The sequence below is a fragment of the Leptonychotes weddellii genome, chromosome 10, assembly GCF_054177405.1.
Source record: "Leptonychotes weddellii isolate Sample4059 chromosome 10, ASM5417740v2, whole genome shotgun sequence".
Classification (NCBI taxonomy): Eukaryota; Metazoa; Chordata; class Mammalia; order Carnivora; family Phocidae; genus Leptonychotes; species Leptonychotes weddellii.
Genome location: NC_138378.1, coordinates 66,040,931 through 66,065,824, shown reverse-complemented (window position 1 = coordinate 66,065,824; position 24,894 = coordinate 66,040,931). Strand labels below are relative to the sequence as shown.

Here is a 24,894-nt window from a genome sequence, read left to right as displayed (position 1 = left end):
CAAGATGGGAGCTGTGACCTCCCTGTGTACTGGATGCTCTTATCTTTGTAGTAGAGATCCCGACATAGACCTGACACATAGTTCAAATATTAGGCTAGAGTGTTCTTCACTAATCTGTCACATCATGAAGTGAAAGGATGGCTCACAGACCATTTATTTTTACATATGAAATAAAATGATTATGATTAGAACAATTATGATTTTTTGATTAGAAAAATAATACATGGGGCGCCTATGTCATATATACATGTAATATTTATATTATAATATTGATACTTTGATATGATACAGATATTTTTCAGTTTGCTGTTTTTGTTCATGGGCTGTGAACTTCTCCAGGTCAAGGACCGTATGACTTTTAATAATGGCTGTCAATTTTTAAACATACATTTTATGCTAAGCAGTTTAGCATTTTATATATGTTGTCTCACTCAAGTCTTGTACGGATAAATGCTATTCCATATTGCAGAAGCCAAGTGAAATTAATTTGCTCATCTGATTGTTCTAAGCTGAAGTTAAAACTTTTATCCACGGGTCTGATTTATAGAACATGTTCATTTTTACAAATTTATTGTATACCCCCCCAAAAATCCCAAAATTAAAATACTGTTTAAACATTAAAAAACAGTCAAGTTAAAATTAAAATGTAAATGTTAAGGATGCTTTTTTCCTCATAAACTGGATTGCTCGAATCTTTTTCTTTTATTGAAGTATAATTAATACACAGTGTTTTATTAGTTTCAGGTGTACAACATGTTGATTCAACACTTCTGTACATTGCTCAGTGTTTACTATAAGTATAGTCACCATCTGTCGTCATATATTATTACAGTACTTTTTTTTTTAAAGATTATTTATTTGTTTGTTTGACAGATACAGTGAGAGAGGGAACACAAGCAGGGGGAGTGGGAGAGGGAGAAGCAGGCTTCCTGCAGGGAGCGCGACGTGGGGCCCGATCCCACGACCCCGGGACCACGACCTGAGCCGAAGGCAGACGCTTAATGACTGAGTCACCCAGGCACCCCTATTATTACAGTACTATTGACTATAATCTGTATGCTGTACTTTTCATCTCCGTGACTTATTTTATAACTGAAGTTTCAGCTTCTTAATCCTCTTTATCTATTTCACCTCCCCCAACCCCACAACCACCAGTTTTTTTAGATTCCACATAAATTGACATCATAAGTTACTTGTCCTTCTCTGTCTGATTCATTTCAACTTAGCTTAATACCCTCCGGGTCCATCCATATTGTCACAGATGTCAAGGTTTCATCCTTTTTATGGCTATGTAGTATTCCATTGTGTATATATGTACACACAAATCTTCTTTATCCATTCATTTATCAGTGGACACTTAGGGTTGCTTTCATATCTTGGCTTCTGTACATAAAAGTGCAACAAACAGAGTGCACCTTTTCAAATTAGTGTTTTTATATTCTTTTGTAAATACCCAGTAGTGGAATTACTGAGTCATATGATATTTTTATTTTTAATTTTTTGAGGAGCTGCCACACTGTTTTCCACAGTGACCACCCCAGTTTACATTCTAACCAATAGTGCACAAGGGGTCCTTTTTTTTTTTCTACATCCTTGCCAATACTTGTTATTTCTTGCTTTTTGATTTTGGTCATTCTGGCAGGTGTAGGCTGATATCTTGTTGTTTTGATTTTGCATTTCCCAGATGATTAGTGATGTTGAGCATCTTTTCATGTGTTTGTTGGCCATCTGTTTGTCTTCTTGAGAAAAATGTCTATGCAGGTCCTCTGCTTTTTTTCTTTTTTTTAAAAAAAATAAGAGAGGGGTGGGTGAGGGAAGAGGGAAGGGGAGAGAGAGAATCTTAAGCAGGCTTCGCGCCTAGCACAGAGCCTGACATGGGGCTTGATCTCACAACCCTGAGATCATGACCTGAGCTGAAATCAAGAGTCGGATGCTTAAATGACTGAGCCACCCAGGTGCTCCCCTCTGCCCATTTTATAATTGGATTTTTGTTTGTTTCTTAGTGTTCAATTATGTAAGTTTTTTATATATTTTGGATATTAACTTCTTATCGAATATATCATTTACCAGTATCTTCTCCCATTCACTAGGTTTCCTTTTCATTTTGTTGATGGTTTCCTTCACTGCAAAAGCTTTTTCTTTGGTGTAGTCCCAGTAGTTTATTTTTGCTTTTGTTTCTCTTGCCTGTGGTGACACATTTAGAAACACGTTGCTAAGGCTGATTACTACCTATTGTTTCTTCCAGGATTTTTATGGTTTCAGGTCTCATTTAGGTCTTTAGTCCAATTTGAATTTATTTTTGTGTATGGTGTAAGAAAGTGGTCCAGTTTCCTTCGTTTGCATGTGGCTGTCCATTTTTCCCAGCACCATTTATTGAAAATACTGTCTTTTTCCCATTGTATACTCCTGCCTCCTTCATCGTAGATTAATTGACCTTATAAGCATGGGTTTATTTCTGGGCTCTTTATTCTCTTCCATTGATCTGTGTGTCTGTTTTTGTGCCAGTACTGTACTGTTTTGATTACTGCAGCTTTGTAGTATATCTTGAAATCTGGATTATGATACCTCCTGCTTTGTTCTTTTTTTTCCTCAAGATTTCTTTGGCTATTCGAGGTCTTTTGTGCTTCCTCACAAATTTTAGTATTTCTTCTAGTTCTATGAAAAATGCTGTTGGTATTTTGATAGGAATTGCCTTGAATCTGTAGATTGCTTTGGGCAGTATGGACATTTCAACAATAATAATTCTTCCAATCCATGAGCATGGCATATCTTTCTGTTTGTTTTTGTTATCTTCAGTTTCTTTTATCAGTGTTTTATATTTCAAAGTATAGCAGGTCTTTCACCTTCTTAAGTTTATTCCTAAATATTTTAATTTTTTTGGGTGTAATTGTAAATGGTATTGTTTTCTTAATTTCTCTTTCTGCTACTCAGTATATAAAAATGCAACAGATTTCTATATATTAATTTTGTATCCTGAAATTTTCCTGAATTCATTGATCAGTTCTAATAGTTTTTTGGTGGAGTCTTTAGGGTGTTCTATTTATAGTATCATGTCATCTGCAAAGCGTGACAGTTTTACTTCATCCTTACCAATTTGGATGGCTTTTATTTCTTTTTCCTGTCTGATTGCTGCAGGTAGGACTTCAGTACTATGTTGAATAAAAGTGGTAAGAGTGGACATCCTTATCTTGTTTCTGATCTTAGGGGAAGAGCTCTATTTTTCACCACTGAGTATGACACTGTCAGTTTGTCATATTTGGCCTTTATCATTTTGAGATACGTTTCCTTTAAGACCACTTCATTGAGAGATTTTATCATAAAAGGATGTTGTATTTTGTCAAATGCTTTTGTGCATCTTATTGCGGTGCTCATACGGTTTTTATCTTTTCTCTTATTAATGTGATATATCACATTGATTTGTGAGTGCTTAACCACCTTTGCACCCTTGAATAAATCCTACTTGATTGTGGTGAATGATTTTTTTTTAATGTATTGTTGAATTTTTTGTGAAGATTTTTGTATCTGTGTTCATCAGAGATACTGGCCTGTAGTTTCCTCTCTTTGTAGTGTAGTTTTGGTATCAGGGTAATGCTGGCCTTGTAGAATGAATTCAGAAGTTTCCCTTCTTTTTCTGTTTTTTGATATAGTTTGGAAAGAATGTATATTAACTCTTCTTTAAATGTTTGGTAGTATTTATATGTGAATCTATCTTGCCCTGAATTTTGTTAGTTTTTTTTTTTTATTACTGATTCAATTTTATTAGTAGTAATTGGTCTGTTCAAATTTTCTGTTTCTTCATGATTCAGTTTTGGAAGATTATGTGTTTCTAGGAATTTATCCATTTCTTCTAGGTTGTCCAATTTGTTGGCATATAATTTTTCATAATCTCTTATAATCCTCTATTTTTGTAAGGTCATTTATTTCTCTTCCTTTGTTTCTGATTTTAATTATATGAGTCCTCTCTTGATGAGTCTGGCTAGGGCTTTATCAATTTTGTTTATATTTTCAAGGAATTAGTTCCTGGTTTTATTGATTTTTTTTCTATTTTTTAATCTCGATTTCATTAATTTCTGCTCTAATATTTGTCATTTCCCTTCCTCTAGCTTTGGGCATTATATTTGTGTGTGTGTGTGTCTAGCCATTTTAGGTGTACAGTTAAATTTGAGATTTTTCTTGTTTTTTTTTTTTTTTTTTTAAAGATTTTATTTATTCATTTGAGACACAGAGATACAGAGAGAGAGAGAGCATGAGCAGGGAGAGAGGCAGAGGGAGAGGGAGAAGCAGGCTCCCCGCCGAGCCAGGAGCCCGATGTGGGGCTCGATCCCAGGACCCTGGGATCATGACCTGAGCCAAAGGCAGACGCTTAACCATCTGAGCCACCCAGGCGCCCCTCTTGGTTTTTTTTTTTTTTAAAGATTTTTTTATTTATTTATTTGACAGAGAGAGAGATAGCGAGAGCAGGAACACAAGCAGGGGGAGTGGGAGAGCGAGAAGCAGGCTTCCTGCCGAGCAGGGAGCCCGATGTGGGACTCGATCCCAGGACCCTGGGATCATGACCTGAGCCGAAGGCAGACGCTTAACGACTGAGCCACCCAGGCGCCGCTTGGTTTTTGTTTTTGATGTAGGCCTATGTTGCTATAAGTTTCCCTCCTAGAACAGCTTTTGCTGCATTCCAAAGATTTTGAACCCTTGTGTTTTCATTTTCATTTTTCTCCATGTTTTTTTGTTTTCCTCTGTGATTTTTTGGTTGACTGATTCATTGTGTAGTAGCATGTTATTTAGCCTCTGTGTATAGTGTACTTTCCAGATGACTTTTTCTTGTAATTGATTTCTAGTTTCCTACTGTAGTGGTTAGAAAAGATGCTTGATATGATTTCATTTTTCTTAAATTTATTGAGACTTGTTTTGTGGCCTAACATGTGATCTGTTCTGGAGGATGTTCTATGTACACTTGGAAAGATTTTGAAGAAGACTCTATTTTTTTTTTACCTAAACCCTATGGGAGGAGGTTAAGCAATTAGTCATAATTTAAAGCCAAGGTAGGGAGAATTGATATCTTCTTACTAAAAGGCTCCAGGCAAGGGGAAAGGATGGAAATGTCCCATGTGCCGGGCTTTGTGTGATACCGTTTTAGGTACATTCTCGCATTTACTCCTCCAACCTTACAGTGCTCGCACAACATGCCCATGTTACGATCTGGGAAAGTGAGGTCCTGAGAAGTTAAACTTTGGGTGTTAGAGATGAGATTTGAACCAAGTCTGCTGGCCCCTGTATCAATACTCTTTCCCCTGGCCACCACCCTTTACCACGTGCAGTCATATTATCTGTATTGAATTCGCAGAGGGTCCACCTTTGTGCTCCCAGCCTAGATTATAGTGGGGGGTTATGAAATCAATGCCAGCAAAGTGTAGGCTAAGGCCACCCAGCAGCCCCCACGGATTGCTCAGAGCCAGCAGCCACCCGTGAACAGCTCTGGAGAAAGAGGTGAGGTCCTTGCTGGCATTCTTTTCCCCGCCACAGAATGGTTGGAAGCCTCTTTGTGTCTCTTACCTGTGTCTTCCTTTCTTCCCCAATACCCTCTCAAGTTTCGTTCTTTCCTCAATTATCCACTTCCTCCCCACCCCCACCAATCTTTTCCTCCAGAATAATTTGTATGAACACCCATACATGTTGCTTTTCACTTCATTTCAACATTGGCTCTGCTCCCATTTTTGCCCTCTGCACTGCTACCATTCTTGATTTCATCAGAATAGGCACATAAGCAATTACCTGCAGCAAATATATTTGGAGCCTTCCCTCAACAACCAAGTCGTTCCTCATCCTACACTGAAGTCTAGTGATAATAAAATTGAGAGAGAGACATTTAGACATCAGCATACTAATATTCCCAGAGATTATACCCCAGGCATTATTTAGGTCAATTTTTATTTTAAGGACTGGGTGTTATGCTTTCTCTACCTTTTTTTTTTTTTTCTGCCCACATTATTTGTCTTGGAGTTGCCATGTGCTTAGCCAAAGTCTTGGGAGGACAGCATCTCTTCAACTCCCTGCCAAGTGTCAGCAGGTAGGTAGCTCATACACTTGATACTCAGGTAGAATTGAGTTTGAAGAAGCTAGGTACATCATTGACTGGCTCTGAGAGAGCAAACTACTTTTAAGAAAAATGAAAAGAACGAGTATTTTGCTGTTTCTGGATGCAATATTCTGTGTATAGATATTTGTTAGGTCCATCTGGTCAAATGTGTCTTTCAGAGCCACTGTTTCCTTGTTGATTTTTCTCTCTGAATGATCTGTCCTTTGCTGTAAGTGAGGTGTTCAAGTCCTCTACTTGTATTAAAGTTTCTCCTTTCTTGGCTGTTAATAATTGCTTTAATGTTTTTAGGTGCTCCTATGTTGGGTGCATAAATATATACAATTGGATTATTATCTTTGTCATTATGTAGTGCTCGTCTTTGTCTCTTGCTACATGAATTGTTTAAATCTTTTAGAAACATGATCCTGTAACCTTTAGCTTTAACAGGGATGGCTATTCATTGTTCTACTAGTTATTCTTAACTTTTTCTGCACATTAGAATCCTTTGGGGAGCTTTTAGAAGTCCCAAGGCCAAGGCTGCACTGAACCAAGGTTAATTACAAAGGAATGGCTGACAGTGACATTAGATATTAGTGTTTAAGTTCCCTAGGTGATTGCAATACCATTTTTATTGTAGAGAAAATTACAGGTATTGATACTATTTCTGTTTTTCTCTATATCTGTAGTTGAAGGAAATGCTAATTTTGAGAATATAAAGATGTATCTTTTTTTAAAAAGATTTTATTTATCCATTTGACAGAGAGAGACAGAGCGAGAGAGGGAACACAAGCAAGGGGAGTGGGAGAGGGAAAACCAGGCTTCCCAAGGAGCAGGGAGCCCGATGTGGGGCTCGATCCCAGGACCCCGGGATCATAACCCGAGCTGAAGACAGACGCTTAATGACTGAGCCACCCAGGAGCCCCTAAAGATCTATTTTTTTTAAACCTAAACTCTGATTCTCTGGTTAAGAATATCTGCTGTGGACTTTTCAAAGATTATAACTTGCCTTATACAGTGAGCTTTTTTTCTAGGAAGACATATTCGTATTTTGTTTTGGAGAGGGTCTTAAATATATTATTTTAAATGTATAGATCTAAAGAATTAAAGGTCAGTTATTGAATATTTGAAAAAAATGAAAGATTAGTCTATAACCCTATTCAATTAATTTAATTAACTTCTAGAATAAATAACTCACACATAAGTTCTATAATTTCCCCTCCCCCCAGTATTTTATTATAACTTTTAAACCTACAGAAACATTGAAAAAGTTTATGATGAATACTCATGTACCCCCCACCTAGATTCTAGATTTGACATTTACTGTTCTTGTTCTTTCCATTTGTGCATCTCTCCATCCATTAGTTGATCTGAGTTTTCGTGCCTTTCAAAGTAATTTGCAGGTGTCCAAGATCTTTCCCCAAAATACTTCAGCATGTTTACCTTTACTAAAGTTCAGTTCTTTGTAAAATTTGGAAACCATGAAACGCATAAATTCCAAGTGTGTGTAACATAAGTTTCTATAAATAAATATACTAATGCAGTCCATTTTCAAGATGCAGAGCATTACCATTATCTCAGTCTTTTATCTCCTCCTAGTAAATCCCCATTGTTTTGATTTTTTAACTATGCCTTAGTTTTGCCTGTTTCAGACTTCATATAAACAGAAGTGTACAGTATGTCCTCTTTTGGAGATAGCCTCATTTCATCCAGCATATTTTGGAAATTCTCTATGTTATGACATGTATCAGTGGTTCTTTTTATTCCTGAGTGGTAGTCCGTTACATGAATATACTTGAGTTTATTTCTAGCTCTTATTAATAGACATTTGGACTTATACTAATTTTTGGCTCTTTGAATAAAACTGCTATGAACATTCTTTTTTAAAATTATTTTATTTTTTTAAATATTTTATTTATTTATTTGACAGAGACACAGTGAGAGAGGGACACAAGCAGGGGGAGTGGGAGAGGGAGAAGCAGGCTTTCTGCTGAGCAGAGAGCCCCATGCGGGGCTCCATCCCAGGACCCTAGGATCTGACCTGAGCCAAAGGCAGATGCTTAATGACTGAGCCACCCAGGCGCCCCTGCTATGAACATTCTTACATAAGTCTTTTTATGGACGTATCTTTTCACTTCTGTTGGAATGGAACTGCTAGGTCATAAGATAGGAACATATTTAGTTTTTTTAAAGAAGGTGTCAGATCTTTTCAAAAGCAGTTGTGCCATTTTACATGCTTACCAGCAGCAAATGAAAGTTTAGATTGTTTTACATCTTTGCCAACATTTAATATTTTATTTTAATATTACTTCTTAATATCAGTAAACTTTTTTCCTGAGTTTGGCTTTATTTGATTCATTTTTAAATTCATTTTGCACATTGTAAATTTCCTCCCCTATACCCCCCCCACCCCCGAAATAATCTTAAAAAAGTAGCTTTGGTGAAATGTGAAACTCCTTATATTAAAAAATGGGAACTTGGGCAATTTTTATTTTTGAAGGAATTAAAAAAAAAATTTTTTTTTAAATTTGAGGGAGAGCAGAGAGGGAGAAGCAGACTCCCCGCTAAGCAGAGAGCCTGATGCGGGGCTCCATCCCAGGACCCTGGGATCACAATCCGAGCTGAAGGCAGACGCCCAACCAACTGAGCCACCCAGGTGCCCCTGAAGAAATTTTTTAGAAAACTTTTCTTCTTGCAAAATATTTAACTTTGATCATATTATATAGTGTGTGCTCCTTTGGCATTTATGATGATGTACATAAGATATTGCATTGTTCAAAACTGCATTTAGAAATGGGTTTTTGTTTTCCAATTTCAGTGGGAAAATCAGTTCAAAATAAGAGTTTGTGAATGATTTAATGGATAAAATAAGCAGTTGGAGAAAAATCTGTTTTTCACATAGCTTACTGATACATTAGTTCTGATGTCTACCTCCTAAGTTCATTGAAATTCCCAAGAGAAATGTTTCTATGTCTCACTGCTCACCTTTTGGACTCTCTTCTTTATCTAGAACATAAAAGTAATATTTAATGTATCTACTTCACATGACTACATAGTAAAATATAATTTTCGGGATTTAAAATTTACTTTTTCTGTTAATTACTGACTTCTACTTCCAGGGTTTTATTTATTTATTTTTTTTACTGTCATTTTCTTTATTAAAAAGATGTCTTATTTTTTGTTCAAAATGCAGAGTAGTTTTAAGTAGAGCTATGTTTAAGATTTCATTTACAGTCAAACACACCATAAATGGACATTGTGTTTTGGTGTACTTATTTCAAATGAAAGATGCCACTGTGAAAGCATTTTATGACTTTTTTGGGGTTTTTTTTGGTTAGCTTTTCCTTGGGTTAACAATTACAGATTTTTAAATACAGATAGAGCTGTAAGTGGAGAGAAAGGAAAGAGACATTATTGTGCTGATTTTGAAAAAGAATAGTCTCTTCAACAAATGGTATTGGGAAATCGGATATCCATATGCAAAAAAGGAAATTAGACCCTTACCTTGCATTGTACACAAAAATCAAAATGAATTAATGACTTAAATATAAGACCTGAAACTAAAAAACTCCTTACAAAACAGGGGGTTACTTCCTGATCTTAGTCTTGGTAATGATCTCTTGATTGACACCAGAAGCACAGGCAGCAAAGCAAAAATAGACATATTCATCAACTTGTACACGTTAAATATGTACAGTTCTTTGTATATCACTTAATCTCAATAAAGCTATTAATAAATCAACATACTGTCCAGCAATTGTTGTGTATATATCTGATGATCAGTGTTTGCCTTATTATTGTACACAAATTATGGTTTCAGATCTGCAGAATACAAAAATCAGTTTAACTGCAGTGTAAATAATGAGTTTTAAGGGGCTATAACTAAAGGAAGAAAATTCAGTTAGAAGGGTTTTTTAGTAATCTAGTTACTATTTAGTAATCTATGCTTAGATTCCTGGTTGTATCTTTTGTCACCTGGGGTGGGTGTGGGGAACCTAGGAGGGGAAGATTTCTCTGGGAAGATAATGAGGTCAGTGTGGAGCAACAGGAATCCGATGCGTCTGTTAGCAATATAGAGATCATCTGTATAGTGATAGCTGAGCAGTTCTGGAGTTCTCTATCTGGCCTAAAGAAATTTGGGAATCATAGATAGAAACTTGGGATCATAGAGAAGATGCTTACTGAATCTTGGAGTGGTAAATACGCCCATGGGAAGTATTTTAGTTTACTCTATGTAAACATATCTATGGATACATATTAAATGTTAATTGCAAGCCATGATAAAGAACTGTGGTTTTAATCACTAACATAAAACATAATTTGCAAGCTACCTATAAATAACAGTAGCCTTAATAAATAAAATGATGAAGGTCATAAATGATTATTTTATATCAGGTAGTTGACTTCAGTTTACTTAAATTTTGGAATTTGTGTTGCCATCATTAAGTGCTGGTATTACAAAGGAAAAATACCACTTAGAGAACTGCCATTTATTTACATTGTTTTGTTGTAAGCCAGGAAGTTAAGTTATAGTATCCGGTTTGCAGAATACAAATATCAACCTAATTGCAATATAAATAATGGGCTTCAGGGAAATATGACTAGAGGGGAAAAATCCAGTTGAAGGTTGTTTTGAATGGTTTTCTGAGGCGGACTGATGTTCAGTTTTACATTTTAGATAGGGTATTTTTCAGTAAGTCCGTGATGGCATGTCTGGATGTGGAAGCAAGAACAAGGGGGTTATTTTAATAGTACATAATAATACTAGGGTAAATAGAGTTACCAAGAAATATGTTAAAAATAAAAACAGATCTTTAGTTATTGAATGTATTAGGTGTAAAAAGAAATCACAGCTGATTTCTTGTGTGGGTATCTAAAGAATGGTGGCACATTTAATGAAAGAGGAAATAAAGTGCAGCCCATAGTAAAAACAAAACAAAACTTGGGAGTTTGGTTTCTGATTTCTGGATTTTGGCATCTAAATTTATAGATAAGTATGGCATAACAATAGAGAACAGGTATTCTACCTTCAAGCTTTTGTTCCTACTCTTACCTCCCCCACCTTTATTGAAGGTTGCAGAGTTGAACTAGCTTTGTGAAACTGAGCCATGACTTCATCTAGGTGTAAACCCTGACTGAAGTGATGAGATGAAATGGGTTTTCCTTAAGCACATATAAGTACAAAATATACCTTTAAGGAAGTATTTTCTTTTCACGTTACTCAGGGTATACTGTATTCTTGCATTGTTGGCTTGTATCAGTTATTTGGGATAAATACATTTGTGATATTTTCAGTGGTTTTTAAAATATGTTTTGCTTATTTGAAACAAGATCCTTAATTCTTCTTTTAAGGTTTTAGGTTTGATTGCTTTCAATATAAAAATATTTAGTAAATAGTGGCAACCTTTAAACATACTACTTTATAAGAAACTGTTGACTTTGAAAGTAATTATAAATTGATTTTTTAAATCAGTAATGGTAGGGGTAACTGGGTGGCTCAGTCGGTTAAGCGTCTGCCTTCAGCTCAGGTCATGATCCTGGGGTCCTGGGATCAAGCCGGCTTCTCCCTCTCCCTTTGCCCTCCCCCTGCTCGTGCTCTCTCTCTCTCTCTCTTTCTCTCAAATAAATAAACAAAATCTTTAAAAAAAATCAGTAATGGCTTTAGTTCTTATTATTAGTGGAAACGTATTTGATAATTCCCATAAAAGATTAATGTCTGAAATACTGAATTCAGACATTGGCTAAAAGTTTAACATTAGAAGAAACCTTACTTGTAATTTGTTTGAATTCTTAGAAATGTGTAAAACCTAGTCAGTGTTATATTACATATTTGAAAGTTGGGAAGAGTAAATCTTAAAAGTTCTCATCACAAGGGCAGAAAATTTTTTTTGTAACTTTGTATGGTGACAGGTAACTAGATTTACTGTGATTGTTTCACAGTGTATACAAATAATAAATTAGGTTGTACACCTGAGACTAATGCAATGTATGTCGATTTTACCTCAAGAAAAAAAAAAAGAGTAGAACCTCATAGAATCTACAGATGTCTTCCTAGTAATGAATGGTCTCTACTAAATCCTGTGCTTCTGGATTTGTATCAGTATTTGTCAGTACTAGATATTCCACATGGTGCCTGTGTATGTGAAAATACATTTTCAGGGTTGATATATGTAAAATTTCATTACAGACATTAACAGATAAACATTTGCAATTGATTTTGATAAAGGGGAACACTAACTTTCAGCCCCAATTAAACATTGTTCCCCACCCATTAAAAGATGCATTATTCTCATTAATAGATCTATATTACAGAAAATGTACTCCATTATTATTTGAATTTAATAAATAAAAACTTTGTGGGGAAAATATGTGTAGAACCTTTTTATACTCTGCCTAAATAAGTCTGTAAAGTTAATAATGTTTAAGAGTAATTTAATTACAAATGGCGCTGCATTTAACTTGATAACTGTATACTAGATAACTTGATACCTTTAATACTAAACTTGTATACGCACTATGCTCAATACATATATAGTATAGTCATTAATAAAGTACATACATGTCCTCTTGTATTAGTCATTACTATTCTATAAATTTAGTACAGAATCCATCATAATAAAAATAAATACGGTCTTTAAAAAACAATTTCTGGTAAGATGCACAGTCCTATGACAAAAAATTCTGTCAATGCTAATGGAGATGAAGAGAGCTGAAGCAGGGAGAGTTGACTCTTGTTTACTAGAGTATTTTCAGCTGAAATGAAACAGAGCTTAAAATTTCTAAATTGAATTGTATTTTAAGTGAAAGATTATCTGTTGTTGATAAGAGCGTCTCGCAACTTATGCAGCTTTTATCTGTCTTTCACAGAGCTCCTTAATAAGCATTTATGGTCAGTTTTTGGCAGCCTTGGAGTCACTGAAGGCATTCTGGGATGTTATGGATGAAATCGATGAGAAGACTTGGGTACTTGAGCCAGAAAAACCTACCCGGAGTGCGACAGCACGCAGAATTGCACTAGGTACAGAAAAAGGATTAAGGAGACTGTGTGTGTGTGTGTGTGTGTGTGTGTGTGTGTGTGTGTACTTTGTATTAATTGGGAAAATGGATCTAAAGAGGACATTGGACTCTTAGGTGAGACTTTTTTTTTTTTTTGCTTGAAGTCAACTATTAAAACTTTGGGATGAACTGTGATTTATTACTATGTATTTGAATAAATATTTTAGGAGAAAAGGGCAAATACTGAGGTGTTTCATTATAAAAGGTGATGATCAATGGAAGTATCATTCAGAGATACTGTTTAATTAACTTTTAATTAGAAATAGTGGAACAGGCTTTTCAAAACTTACATTACTTAGGGAAAAAATTATAATAATGCAGTCTTCATCCATGACACTAGACAAGATTAATGTGAACAGATCTGGGAATATTTTCTGACAAAATTTAGAGGATAAAGGAAGCTGAAGTGGGGCCATGCATGCCATTGAAGAGTAATCAGAAAGCACAGAATAATAATTAAACATATTTTAGGTATTTTCTTTACTATAAATATATTAATGAATAAGATGTGATATAGATGTAAATATTCCTGTAATATAACCATATTCTCTTTATTATAAAATTATTGCTTTATGTATTTTTCATTATGAACAAGCAATATATGTCAGTTTTAGAGTTCAACCTCTCAATATTTTAGATGTTTTAAACTATATTTGAGTTCACAGTAAGTAGTGTAGTTAGGTGATTATAAGATACCTATTTATATCTTTCCTTCTTGTTTTCCTTAGCCCAAATAAATACATTGTTAAAAGGCATATATTCCAAAGGATATTATGAAATTCTGTTGTGAATCATATCCACATTAGCAATTTTTGTAGTTTCTCCCCAGGCATAATAGATTATCTGGGAGAAAAGAAGTAACTAACATGTAATTATGAGAAAAGGAAGGTATCATTGTGCAAGCAATTCTACAAGTGGTATTGTTAGTCTAAAAAGTCTTTAACGGCATTTAATTTGGAATAATTAACAAATTATGGTGTATTTGTGAACAAATAGATATTAAGAATGAAAATGTTTTCTTCAAAGGAGTGTAGTAACTAATTTTCTTCATTTAAATAATTATTTTGATCAGGTAATGATTAAATGTACCTTTTATTCTCATTCAGCACAGACAACCTGGTTTTTATTCACACTCTATATTTACCTTTAGCTCTTTTTTTTTTTTGCTTAGGCATTGATTTGTCTTTTTAAGACCAAGTTTTCAGCAAATTAATTGAAATAAATAATATACCCACTGTTAAGTGAAAGTACTTTCTGGAGCCATTAGTACATGACATTGCTAAAGGCTAATATGGAATTTGTGCTTATGGTAAAGAATGTATAAACAAATGAGATTATAAGTTAACTTTTGTATTTTTGTTTTTCTCATGAATGATTTGTAGTCATTTTTTATTTGATTTGGTTACCTCTTTTTGTCAGATCTGTTGTAATTGTGTTCATATTGTTGCCAACCTTAGCCAAAAGCTCATGCTATAGTGTATAAAATTTATCAAGCCATTTTCACTATAAAAAATACAATCCAAATAGACCTTACAGTCATACTAATATACCTTCAAAAAATAGTAAAATTTCTGAAATTAGTACAATATTCCAGTAGGTAGAATTTATAAAAGAATCTAGTGCCAAATAGAAATAGATTTTCTTAGATTCTATAAACTAGGTTAGTTGCTTTTGTTATTGAGTGAACAGTTTCTGATTTAATATGAATTGAATTCATTGTTAACTTATAATGGAACAAAAGAACTCAGAAAATGTTTTTTATTTCTGTATTTTTTATTTAAGTTTTTAAATTCTAGGTGACATACAGTGTGATATTAGTTTCAGGTGTTCAATATAGTAATTGAACACTTCCATACAACACTGGGTGCTCATCATGACAAGTGCCCTCCTTAATCCCCCTCACCTATTTAATCCATCCCACCACCTACCTCCCCTCTGGTAACCATCAGTTTGCTCTGTACAGTTACGAGTTTCTTGGTTTCTCTCTTTTTTTTCCCCCCATGCTCATTTGTTTTGTTTCTTAAATTCCACATATAAGTGAAATCATATGGTATTTATCTTTCTCTGATTTATTTCACTTAGCATAATACTCTCTAGCTCCACCCGCATAGTTGCAAATGGCGAGATTTCATTCTTTTTTATGGGTGAGTAATATTCCATTGTATTTCTATACCACTACTTCTTTATCCATTCATCAGTCGATGGACACTTGGGCTGTTTCCATAATTTGGGTATTGTAGATAATGCTGCTTTAAATAAACATCAGGGTGCATGTATCCCTCTGAATTAGTATTTTTGTGTTCATTGGGTAAATACCTCGTAGTGCAATTGCTGGTTCATAGGGTAGTTCTATTTTTAATGTTTTAAGGAACCTCCATACTGTTTTCCAGAGTGGCTGCACTAGTTTGAATTCCCACCAACAGTGCAAGAGGGTTCCCCTTTCTCCACATCCTCACCAACACCAAAGGGGTGAAATGTTGTTGTTGTTATGTTGTTTTTAGCCATTCTGACAGGTGTGAAGTGGTATCTCATAGTTTTGATTTCTATTTCCCTGATGAAGAGTGATGTTGAGCATCTTTTTGTGTCTGTTGGCCATCAGTATGTCTTCTTTGCAAAAATGTATGTTCATATCTAATGCCCATTTTTTAGTTGGATCATATGTTTTTTGGATGTTAAGTTTTACAAGTTCTTTATACATTTTGGATACTAGCCCTTTATCAGAGATGTCATTTGCAAATATCTTCTCCCATTCTGTAGGCTGCCTTTTATTTTAGTCTTGTTGACTGTGCGGAAGCTTTTTATTTTGATGAAGCCTAATAGTTTATTTTGCTTTTGTTTCCCTTGCCTCAGGAGACTTATCTAGTAAGAAGTTTGTACGACTGATGTCAAAGAGGTTGCTGCCTGTGTTCTCCTCTAGGATTTTTATGGTTTCAGGTCTCATGCTTAGGTCATCTTTCAGCCATTTTAAATTTATTTTTGTGTTTGGTGTAAGAAAGTGGTTCAGTTTCATTCTTTTGTATGTTTCTGTCCAGTTTTCCCATCACCATTTGTTGAAGACTGTACTTTTCCCAATAGATATTCTTTCCTGCTTTGTCAAAGATTAGTTGACCATATAGTTGTAGGTTTATTTCTGGGCTCTCTGTTCTGTTCCATTGATCTGTGTGTCTGTTTTTGTGCCAGTACCATACTGTTTTGATCATTACAGGTTTGTAATATAATTTGAAGTTTGGAATTGTGATGCCTCCAGCTTTGCTTTTCTTTTTCAAGGTTGCTTTGGCTATTCAGGGTCTTTTGTGATTCCATACAAATTTTAGGATTGTTTTAGTTCTGTGAAAAATGCTGTTGGTGTTTTGATAGGGATTGCATTAAATGTATAGATTGCTTTGTGTAGTATAGACATCTTAACAATATTCTTCCAATCCATGAGCATGGAACATCTTTCCGTTTCTTTGTGTCATCTTCAGTTTTTTTGATCACTATAGTTTTCAGAGTACAGGCTTTCACCCCTTTGGTTAGGTTTATTCCTAGGTATCTTACGGTTTTTAGTACAATTGTAAATGGGATCGATTCCTTAATTTCTCTTTCTGTTGATTGATTATTGGTGTATAGAAATGCAGCAGATTTCTATACATTGATTTTGTATCTTGCAACTTCACTGAATTCGTTTATCAGTTCCAGCAGTTTTTTGATGGAGTCTTCTGGGTTTTCTATATAGAATATCAAGTCATCTGCAGAGAGTGAAAGTTTGGCCTCTTCCTTGCTGATTTGGATGCCTTTTAATTCTTTTTGTTGTGTGATCACTGTGGCTAGAATTCACCTGTGAAGCCATCTAGCCGTGGACTTTTGTTTCTTGGGAGTTTTTGGATTACTGATTCAGGTTCTTTGCTTGTTATCAGTCTTTCCAAGTTTTCTATTTCTTCCTGATTCAGTTTGATAGTTTATATGTTTCTAGGAATTTATCCATTTCTTCCAGGTTGTTCCAATTTGTTGGCATATAGTTTTTCATAATATTCTCTTATAATTGTCTGTATTTCTTTGGTGTTGGTTGTTCTCTTTTGTGATTTTATTTGTTTGGGTCCTCTCCGTTTTCTTTTTGATGTCTGGCTAGAGGTTTATTGATTTTATTTTTTCAAAGAACCAGCACCTGGTTTCATTGATCTGTTGTGTTGTTTTTTTAGTTACTGTATCATTTATTTCTGTTTTAATCTTTATTATTTCCTTCCTTCTGCTGACTTTAGGCTTCATTTATTATTTTTCTAGCTCCTTTAGGTGTAAGGTTAGGTTGTTGGAGATTTTAGATTTGTCTTGCTTCTTGAGGTAGCCCTGTATTGCTATTATATACTTCCCTCTTAGGACCACTTTTCCTACATTCCCCAAGGTTTTGGACTGTTGTGTTTTCATTTTCATGTGTTTCCACATATTTTTAAATTTCTTCCTTTATTTCGTGGTTGACCCATTCATTGTTTAGTAGGACGTTGTTTAATCTCCATTTATTTGTGGTCTCTCCAAATTTTTTCTCGTGGGTTGACTTTAACTTTCATAGCATTGACTAAAAAAGGAGAGTGATATGATTTCAGTCTTTTTGTATTTGTTGAGGCCTGTTTTGTGACCTAGTATGTGATCTATTCTGTAGAATGTTCCATGTACACTTGAAAAGAATGTGTATTCTGCTGTTTTTAGGATGGAATGTTCTGAATATATCTGTTAAGTCCATCTGGTCCAGTGTGTCATTCACAGCCATTGTTTCTTTGTTGATCTTCTGCTTAGATGATCTGTCCATTGATATAAATAGGGTGTTAAAGGCCCCTACTATTATTGTGTTATTATCAATTAGTTCTTATGCTTGTTATTAATTGTTTTATATATTTGGGTGCTTCTGCATTGGGTGCATAAGTATTTGCAATTGCTAGATGTTCTTGTTGAATTGTGCCCTTTATTATGATATAATGCCCTTTTTCATCTCTTGTTACAGTTTTGGTTTAAAGTCTAGTTTGTCCGTAGTTAAAAACAGAGCTATCCTATGACCCGGGAATTGCACTACTAGGTATTTATCCAAAGGATACAAATATACTGATTTGAAGGGGCACTTGCACCCCATTGTTTATAGCAGCAGTGTCCACAATAGCCAAAATATGGAAAGAACCCAGATGTGTCCATCAGTAGATGGATAAGAAGATGTGGTGTGTATCTATACAGTGGAATATTACTCAGCCATCAAAAAATGAAATCTTACCATTTGCAACGATGTGGATGGAACTAGAGGGTATTATGCTAAGTGAAATAAATGAAAGACAATTAACATATTTCACTCATATGTGGAATTTAAGAAACAAAACATGATCATAGAGGAAGGGAGAGAAAAAATAAGATGAAATCAGAGAGGGAGACAAACCATAAGAGACTCTTAATCATAGGAAACAAACTAAGGGTTGCTGGAGGGGAGGTGGGTGAGGGGATGGGGTATTTGGGTGATGGGCATTAAGGAGAGCACTTGGTGTAATGAGCACTGGGTGTTATATGCAATTGATGAATTATTAAACTCTACCTCTGAAACTAGTAATACACTATATAGTAATTGAATTTAAATTAAAAAAAAAAGAGTCTAGTTTGTCCGATGTAAGTAGGGCTACTCCATCTTTCGACACCCATGTGTGTGATAAGTGTTTCTCCACCCCCTCCCTTTCAATCTGCAGGTGTTGTTAGGTGTAAAATGAGTCTCTTGTAGGCAGCATATAGATGGGTCTTGTTTTTTTCTTTTTATCCATTCTGACACCCTATGTCGTTGGATTGGAGAATTTAGTCCATTTACATTGAAAGTGATTATTGATAGAAAATGTTTTGATAAAACTTCATAGAAAATCATAAACATGTTTGTTTTTACCATTTATTGTATTTCTCGTCTTTTAATTTTTGACCACAGTTCTGCTTTTCAAGGAGGTCATGGAAGTCATTTAGATAACTATTTCTTAATCTTGTGATTTCTTTTAATGTTAAAGATCTTTATCACTCTATAGATAATTTTTATTTACACTATAATAGAATTCTGATCAGAATTCTAGTATAAATTAATTATAGTAACTCAATGGATTGACTATGTATTTTGAAACTTTGGATGGATCCCCAAATCTTTAGTCATAATCATAATTTCAAAATTTCTTTTAGACTATAAAATACTAATATGCTTATTAAAAAACTATAAAACATTGGCTAATCTTTCCTTTGGTACACTAAGTACCCAGGTAGATACCCCTTTATTTTCTGTTTGATGAACTTTTCTACTTCTATAAACTTCAGTATTCTTTTATTCTAGGAAATAATGCTTCAATAAATATAGACGTTGACCCCAGGCATCCTACTATGCTTCCTGAGTGCTGCTTTCTTGGAGCAGACCATGGTATGAGATCTCATATTTAAACGTTAACAGAGTCATAAAATTCTTATCTTGCACTGTTAAAATATTCTGAAATATTAATATATTGGTAATCATTTTAAATGAAAACGTCTCATCATTCTGAACTGTGTACTTTTGTGGTTTTTAAAAAATATGTGATTTAGATTTTCCAGTCAAGTATTTAGCAAATTCTGTATTTAACAGTATTTATAAGTTGCTAAGAGAATAGATCTTAAAAGTTCTCATCAAAAAAACATTTAAGTGGTGATGGATGTTAACTAACCTTTGTAGTGAGTGTATTGCAATAAAAACATATACCAAATTATTATGTCATACACCCAAAACTAACACAATGTTATATGCCAATTATATCTCAGTAAAAAAAAAATTCTGTGCTAAATATCTTTACAAAGTGAGAGCAGCAGATGCTAAATTATTAAACACTTTTTTTTTTTTTTTTTTTAAATATCTGAAGTGGTAAAACCTCTGGGAATTAAGCTGAGCAGAAACATACATTCGTGGTAGGTATCTTTGCAATACAATTGTTATTTTTCTATTTTGCAAATTTAATAACAAATTTTTTTTTCATGCTTTCAGGGATCCAGAAAATAGTCTGTTACAAAACTTGAAAGATGTTTTAGAAATAGATTTTCCAGCTCGTGCTAACCTGGAAAAATCTGTAAGTTTTATCAGTGCTTTGATATTCCAAACAGCATAGCATAATGAAAGTTAAATGTTCCTCCTTTAGACACCAGAGAAAAATGAGGCTGAAAGGGAGGGAGTTGGAAGAATATTATAACAGACTTCTGAACTGCAAGCAACAGTAGCATCAAAGAACTTGTTAACCTTTGATTAGTGGTTTAAGTATACTTTTTTCATGGTCTTCGTAGCAATAAAGTGATTAATGACAGACATCTTTATTATTAAAAATAGGGGGAAAGGTCCAAAGTAGTTAATGAGATGTTTGGATATTCTATTAGTATCTACTTATGGATGATTGAAATAAAGTTTTAATTAGCTTGATGTATTTGTGAAAAGTGGCAGTACAGTTTTTAAAAATGAATAGACATTACTATGTTGCAAAAATAATAAACTCAGAATTGATTTTTGATTAAACAGCCGAGGTTGTAGACTGTCAAAGTGGTGGGGATGTTTTTGGCTTATTCCTTTACAGAATTTTGAAATTTTAGTAATCACTAGCTAATGTCAGTTCTTCTCTTTACATACTACAGTGGCACTATATTGATGTACAATATGGGAAAATTATTTAAGCCCAAAATAGAATCTGTTTTGACTATATCTGTGTGCGTTACTTACTGGATGAAAAAAATGAAGCACTCTTCTTACAAATAGCTTTTTTTAAAGTGTTAGTGATATAACTATTTTCTGTAATATTGTGATATAGCAACCTTTATAAAAACTTTATAAAAAGTTAGTATTATCTATACCATATTATTCATTCTTATGTTACCTTGTGTTTTAAAGACATCTGCTTATAAATATTTTCTTTGAAGGATTTTTCTATGGATTGTGGGATTTGTTATGCCTATCAACTTGATGGCGCCATTCCTGATCAAGTGTGTGATAATTCCCAGTGTGGACAGCCTTTCCATCAAATATGCTTATATGAGGTAGAAATAAAATAAATAAATAAATATAAATATTTATTTATATTTATAAGTAAATAAATAAAAATAACTGTGGCAAGACTTTTTTGGCTACCATGACATAGGAAGTATGCATATTTGGATCTAAAATCTGTTTAGTGAATGGTGATCCCTTTTGCCATTAGCCCCTTTACCAGTTCATTTCCAGATGGCCATGTGCTTTCATTTCTTCATCCTGGTTACTAATCAGTGAAGAAATGTCCTAAAGTATCCCAAGAAGGGAGAAAGTGTATCCCGAATATATCCACGGACTGCTTATTGATGCTAACAAATCAAATCAATGGTACCTTGGGCTCTTTAGGTAAATATCTCCTGTAACCCAGTGCAAACTCTGTAGACTCATACAAGTGGGAGCAGTGGTGGCAGCAAGGCGAAAGGGTAGCGCTCTGGAGGTATCTATTACTTCTCAGAGTAGACTTAAGTACAGAATAAATGTAATAATCTTTTGGTATTGAGAAGAATGCATTTTATGATCTAAATATGTCATAGCACTCTCAGTGACATTTTATTTACTATTTACTATATGCGAAGTCTGCTTCCATTACTGTGTAGTCACTTGATCTCTACAGAAGTGCATAGTTGACATGATTATATATGCATGTATATATAGAACACCTTCCAGTTCTGTAGTGCTTCCCGTCTTCCTTAATATCACCTCCCGTTTTTGTGCTTAGAGATAGCAGTTGGTGTTATCTGCACTTTAACAATGGAGAACTTAGAGATGTCAATTTACCTTATATAAAGCCATAAAGTACCAGGTCTAATTATAGAGATATTCTTAAGGGAACATGTGCTTTCTTTTGTAATAATGAATATTCATTTAATTTTTAAAAATGGATTGCCTCATGCTTCTAATTAATGGATTGAGAATTAACCCACTATTGGTGATTAAGACCAGAATTAAGACCTAAATATTCAAGAGCCTATTGGATCTTTTACAGCAGGAGTTCTTAATTTGTAATTAATGATTTTAGGTGGGGTCTATGAACCCCATGGACTTGGTGTGCATTATTTTCTTGTCTTTTGGGGTTGAGAAAGTGCATAAAGGGGCATAAACCAGTGGTATAGACCTTGACATCCATGCTGGTCTCCCCTTGTTTGTTATTCAGCATATTACTAGTCTGGTATTGGCTCAGGAAATGTTCCCCTTACTTTTTGCTAAAAGAAAATTAAGAAGGTAAATCTTTTGGAATAAAAATATATGTACTCAAAGGAAATGATATTTGGAGAATCTGTAATCATGCTGACACTGCTCCCTTTATCTTCTCTCTTTAAAATCTTCAGTGGTTGAGAGGACTACTGACTAGTAGACAGAGTTTTAACATCATATTTGGTGAATGCCCATATTGTAGCAAGGTAAGAAAATAATCACATTTCATAAAATGTGCCTAGCTTTCTTTTAGTAACATGTTCTGGAAGATAAGCTGATATACTATATACATATCTAAAACAATATTTTATTAATTATTCTGTGTATTAAAAAAAGTAAAATAGTCCCTACCCATAACATTGTTTTTTAAATTGCTGCTTTGGAAAATCCTTTTTTTGGTCAAACTGTATAATGACCCCATTTTTTAGCATAAAGCAATCTTAATTTTACAACGTCCACAAACTTACTTTGTTAAAATGTATTCTTTTTTTTACAAGCCAATTACCTTGAAAATGTCTGGAAGGAAATCCTGAAATAAATAAGAATGTAACATTTCTGTGAAGAACTGGCAACTTTAAAAATTATCAAAAGGACTTTATTTGATATCTTCATAGAAAATATAAAGTAAGACATACTAAAGTCAAAAGAAAAAGAATGATGAAGCCATAATAATACACGTCTGCCTTTGTCTCTTCACTAAGAGTAAAGTCTGTGACCTCCATACCAGTTGTAGAAGTAGATGTATCCCAAGATGAAGATCTCGAATTATTGAATATATCTGGACTCGTAGAATCTTGATAGGGTTCATAAAATGAATTTGGGAAATATATACAGCTGGACGGTTGTGGAGAACTTTTTATTTCATTCAGAATTTCTTGAGACTCACAATACTTTTGTCTTCTCCTTGTGCTTTCCTATAGGAAATACATATATTGTGTTAGATTTGAATTATCCTAGTATTTATTTTGTGTAGTCTGTAAGAATAGTAAATAAAACATGTTACAAAAAAAAATTTTTGTATATTTTTCCTGAGAAGTTTAGGTCCTGGATCCTACAAAGTACTCACTACATTAACCAACCGAAATCTAGTCCTTTTAAATCAGGAAATAGGCCATCTCATAAGTAATTTATCCTCTAAAAATTTTCTTGGCAAGACAAAAAACTAGGCTTAATCTTACATGGGCAAGATAGTCATAATTAGAAAGCTTTTTGGTTATTAATAATTAGTGATTCTAAGGGAGCCAAGGCAGAGAACAAGATGGTGGGGGCAGTGCTGCATGTCCTCAGAGCAGTCTCAGTCAGCAGTCTGCTGCCCAGAATCCAAAGAATGATGTCTTCCAATAACAGACCTTGAGAAGACAGCTGGTTAAAATCCTTATTTGTCCTGAAAGTTGATCCAAGAAAAGATGCTCATTCTAGTCTCCTGGCCAAAAAGGAAACAAGCAGGCTCTACAAATTATAGTTTTATAATGTTAAGCTGAAATGCCTAGAAGCACACAACAAAATTTGTCAAGAGGTATTGCCAGAGATTCATGAAGATAAACATTAACCTTGTACTTTGGTAGGGACATGGAACACACTGTATAGCAAGCAGGATCAAGCTGTTTACCTGTGGAAGTATGAAGGAGAATATCTTCATAATGAATAAACTCAAGGGAACTATTTCTTAGGAAGAATCAGCACCTGACCCATGGCGAGGACCTAATATATGTGAACTCAGATCTTAGCAACTCCAGCCAGGAACTGTGATTGCATAGGGCAATTAGTAGTTAGCAAAAAAAAAAAAAAATTTCCTCCAAACTGATCTGTAGGATTGAACACAGTCTCAGTCAGAATCCTAGCAGGCTGTGGAAATCCAAAGGACCAAAAATAGCTAAAACAACCCTGATGAAGAACAGAGTTGAAAGACACACTTTTCCATTTCAAAACTGACCACAAAGCTAGAGAAATCAAGACAGTATGGTCATGGCGTAAGGACAGTCCTACAGATCAGTGGAAGAGAACTGAAAGTCCAGAAGTAAACTCTCACATATATGAGCAATTGGTGTCCAACAAATGTACCAAGGCAATTCAGTGGGGACAGATAATCTTCAACAAAGGTGTGGAGACACCTGGACATCCTTGAAAAGAGAGAAAAATAGACCCCTACCTCATTTTTTTTTTTTTTTTCTTTTATGAGAGACAGAGAGCATGAGAGGGAGGAGGGTCAGAGGGAGAAGCAGACTCCCCGCGAGCAGGGAGCCCGATGCGGGACTCGATCCCGGGACTCCAGGATCATGACCCGAGCCGAAGGCAGACGCTCAACCATCTGAGCCACCCAGGCGCCCCAGACCCCTACCTCATTTTATACAAAAACTGTAGACCTAAATATAACAGCTAGAATATAAAAATTTTAGGAAAAAACAGAAAATCTTTGTGTCCTAGGGTTAGGTAAAGAGTTCGCATATATTAAATTCACAATCCACAAAAGAAAAAAACCTTTTGTAATTCAAAGGACATTATTTAAAAAAAAAATGAAAGTCACAGATTGGGAGAAAATTCTGCAAATCATTTACCTGAT

The 24,894-nt window shown here is 34.5% G+C and overlaps 2 protein-coding genes and 1 pseudogene across 7 annotated transcripts in view; 2 read left to right on the top strand and 1 right to left on the bottom strand.

The window, feature by feature from the left end:
* The window catches only part of FANCL (FA complementation group L), an 88,499-nt gene extending 65,154 nt beyond the window's left edge, over window positions 1–23,345 (top strand). For both annotated transcript variants that reach the window (XM_081833576.1, XM_006728953.3), the window contains 7 exons: window positions 12,938–13,088; window positions 19,437–19,520; window positions 19,993–20,038; window positions 20,115–20,196; window positions 21,032–21,148; window positions 22,469–22,540; window positions 22,832–23,345. In XM_081833576.1, coding sequence (XP_081689702.1) covers window positions 12,938–13,088; window positions 19,437–19,520; window positions 19,993–20,038; window positions 20,115–20,196; window positions 21,032–21,148; window positions 22,469–22,540; window positions 22,832–22,867 — 588 coding nt within the window. In that variant the 3' untranslated portion in view covers window positions 22,868–23,345. The remainder of the gene's footprint in view (window positions 1–12,937; window positions 13,089–19,436; window positions 19,521–19,992; window positions 20,039–20,114; window positions 20,197–21,031; window positions 21,149–22,468; window positions 22,541–22,831) is intronic.
* VRK2 (VRK serine/threonine kinase 2) overlaps window positions 22,908–24,894 on the bottom strand; it is a 113,310-nt gene continuing 111,323 nt past the window's right edge. For all 5 annotated transcript variants that reach the window (XM_081833572.1, XM_081833571.1, XM_081833574.1 and 2 more), the window contains one exon: window positions 22,908–23,248. In XM_081833572.1, coding sequence (XP_081689698.1) covers window positions 22,943–23,248 — 306 coding nt within the window. In that variant the 3' untranslated portion in view covers window positions 22,908–22,942. The remainder of the gene's footprint in view (window positions 23,249–24,894) is intronic.
* On the top strand, window positions 23,534–24,100 carry LOC115938631 (protein NipSnap homolog 2 pseudogene; annotated as a pseudogene).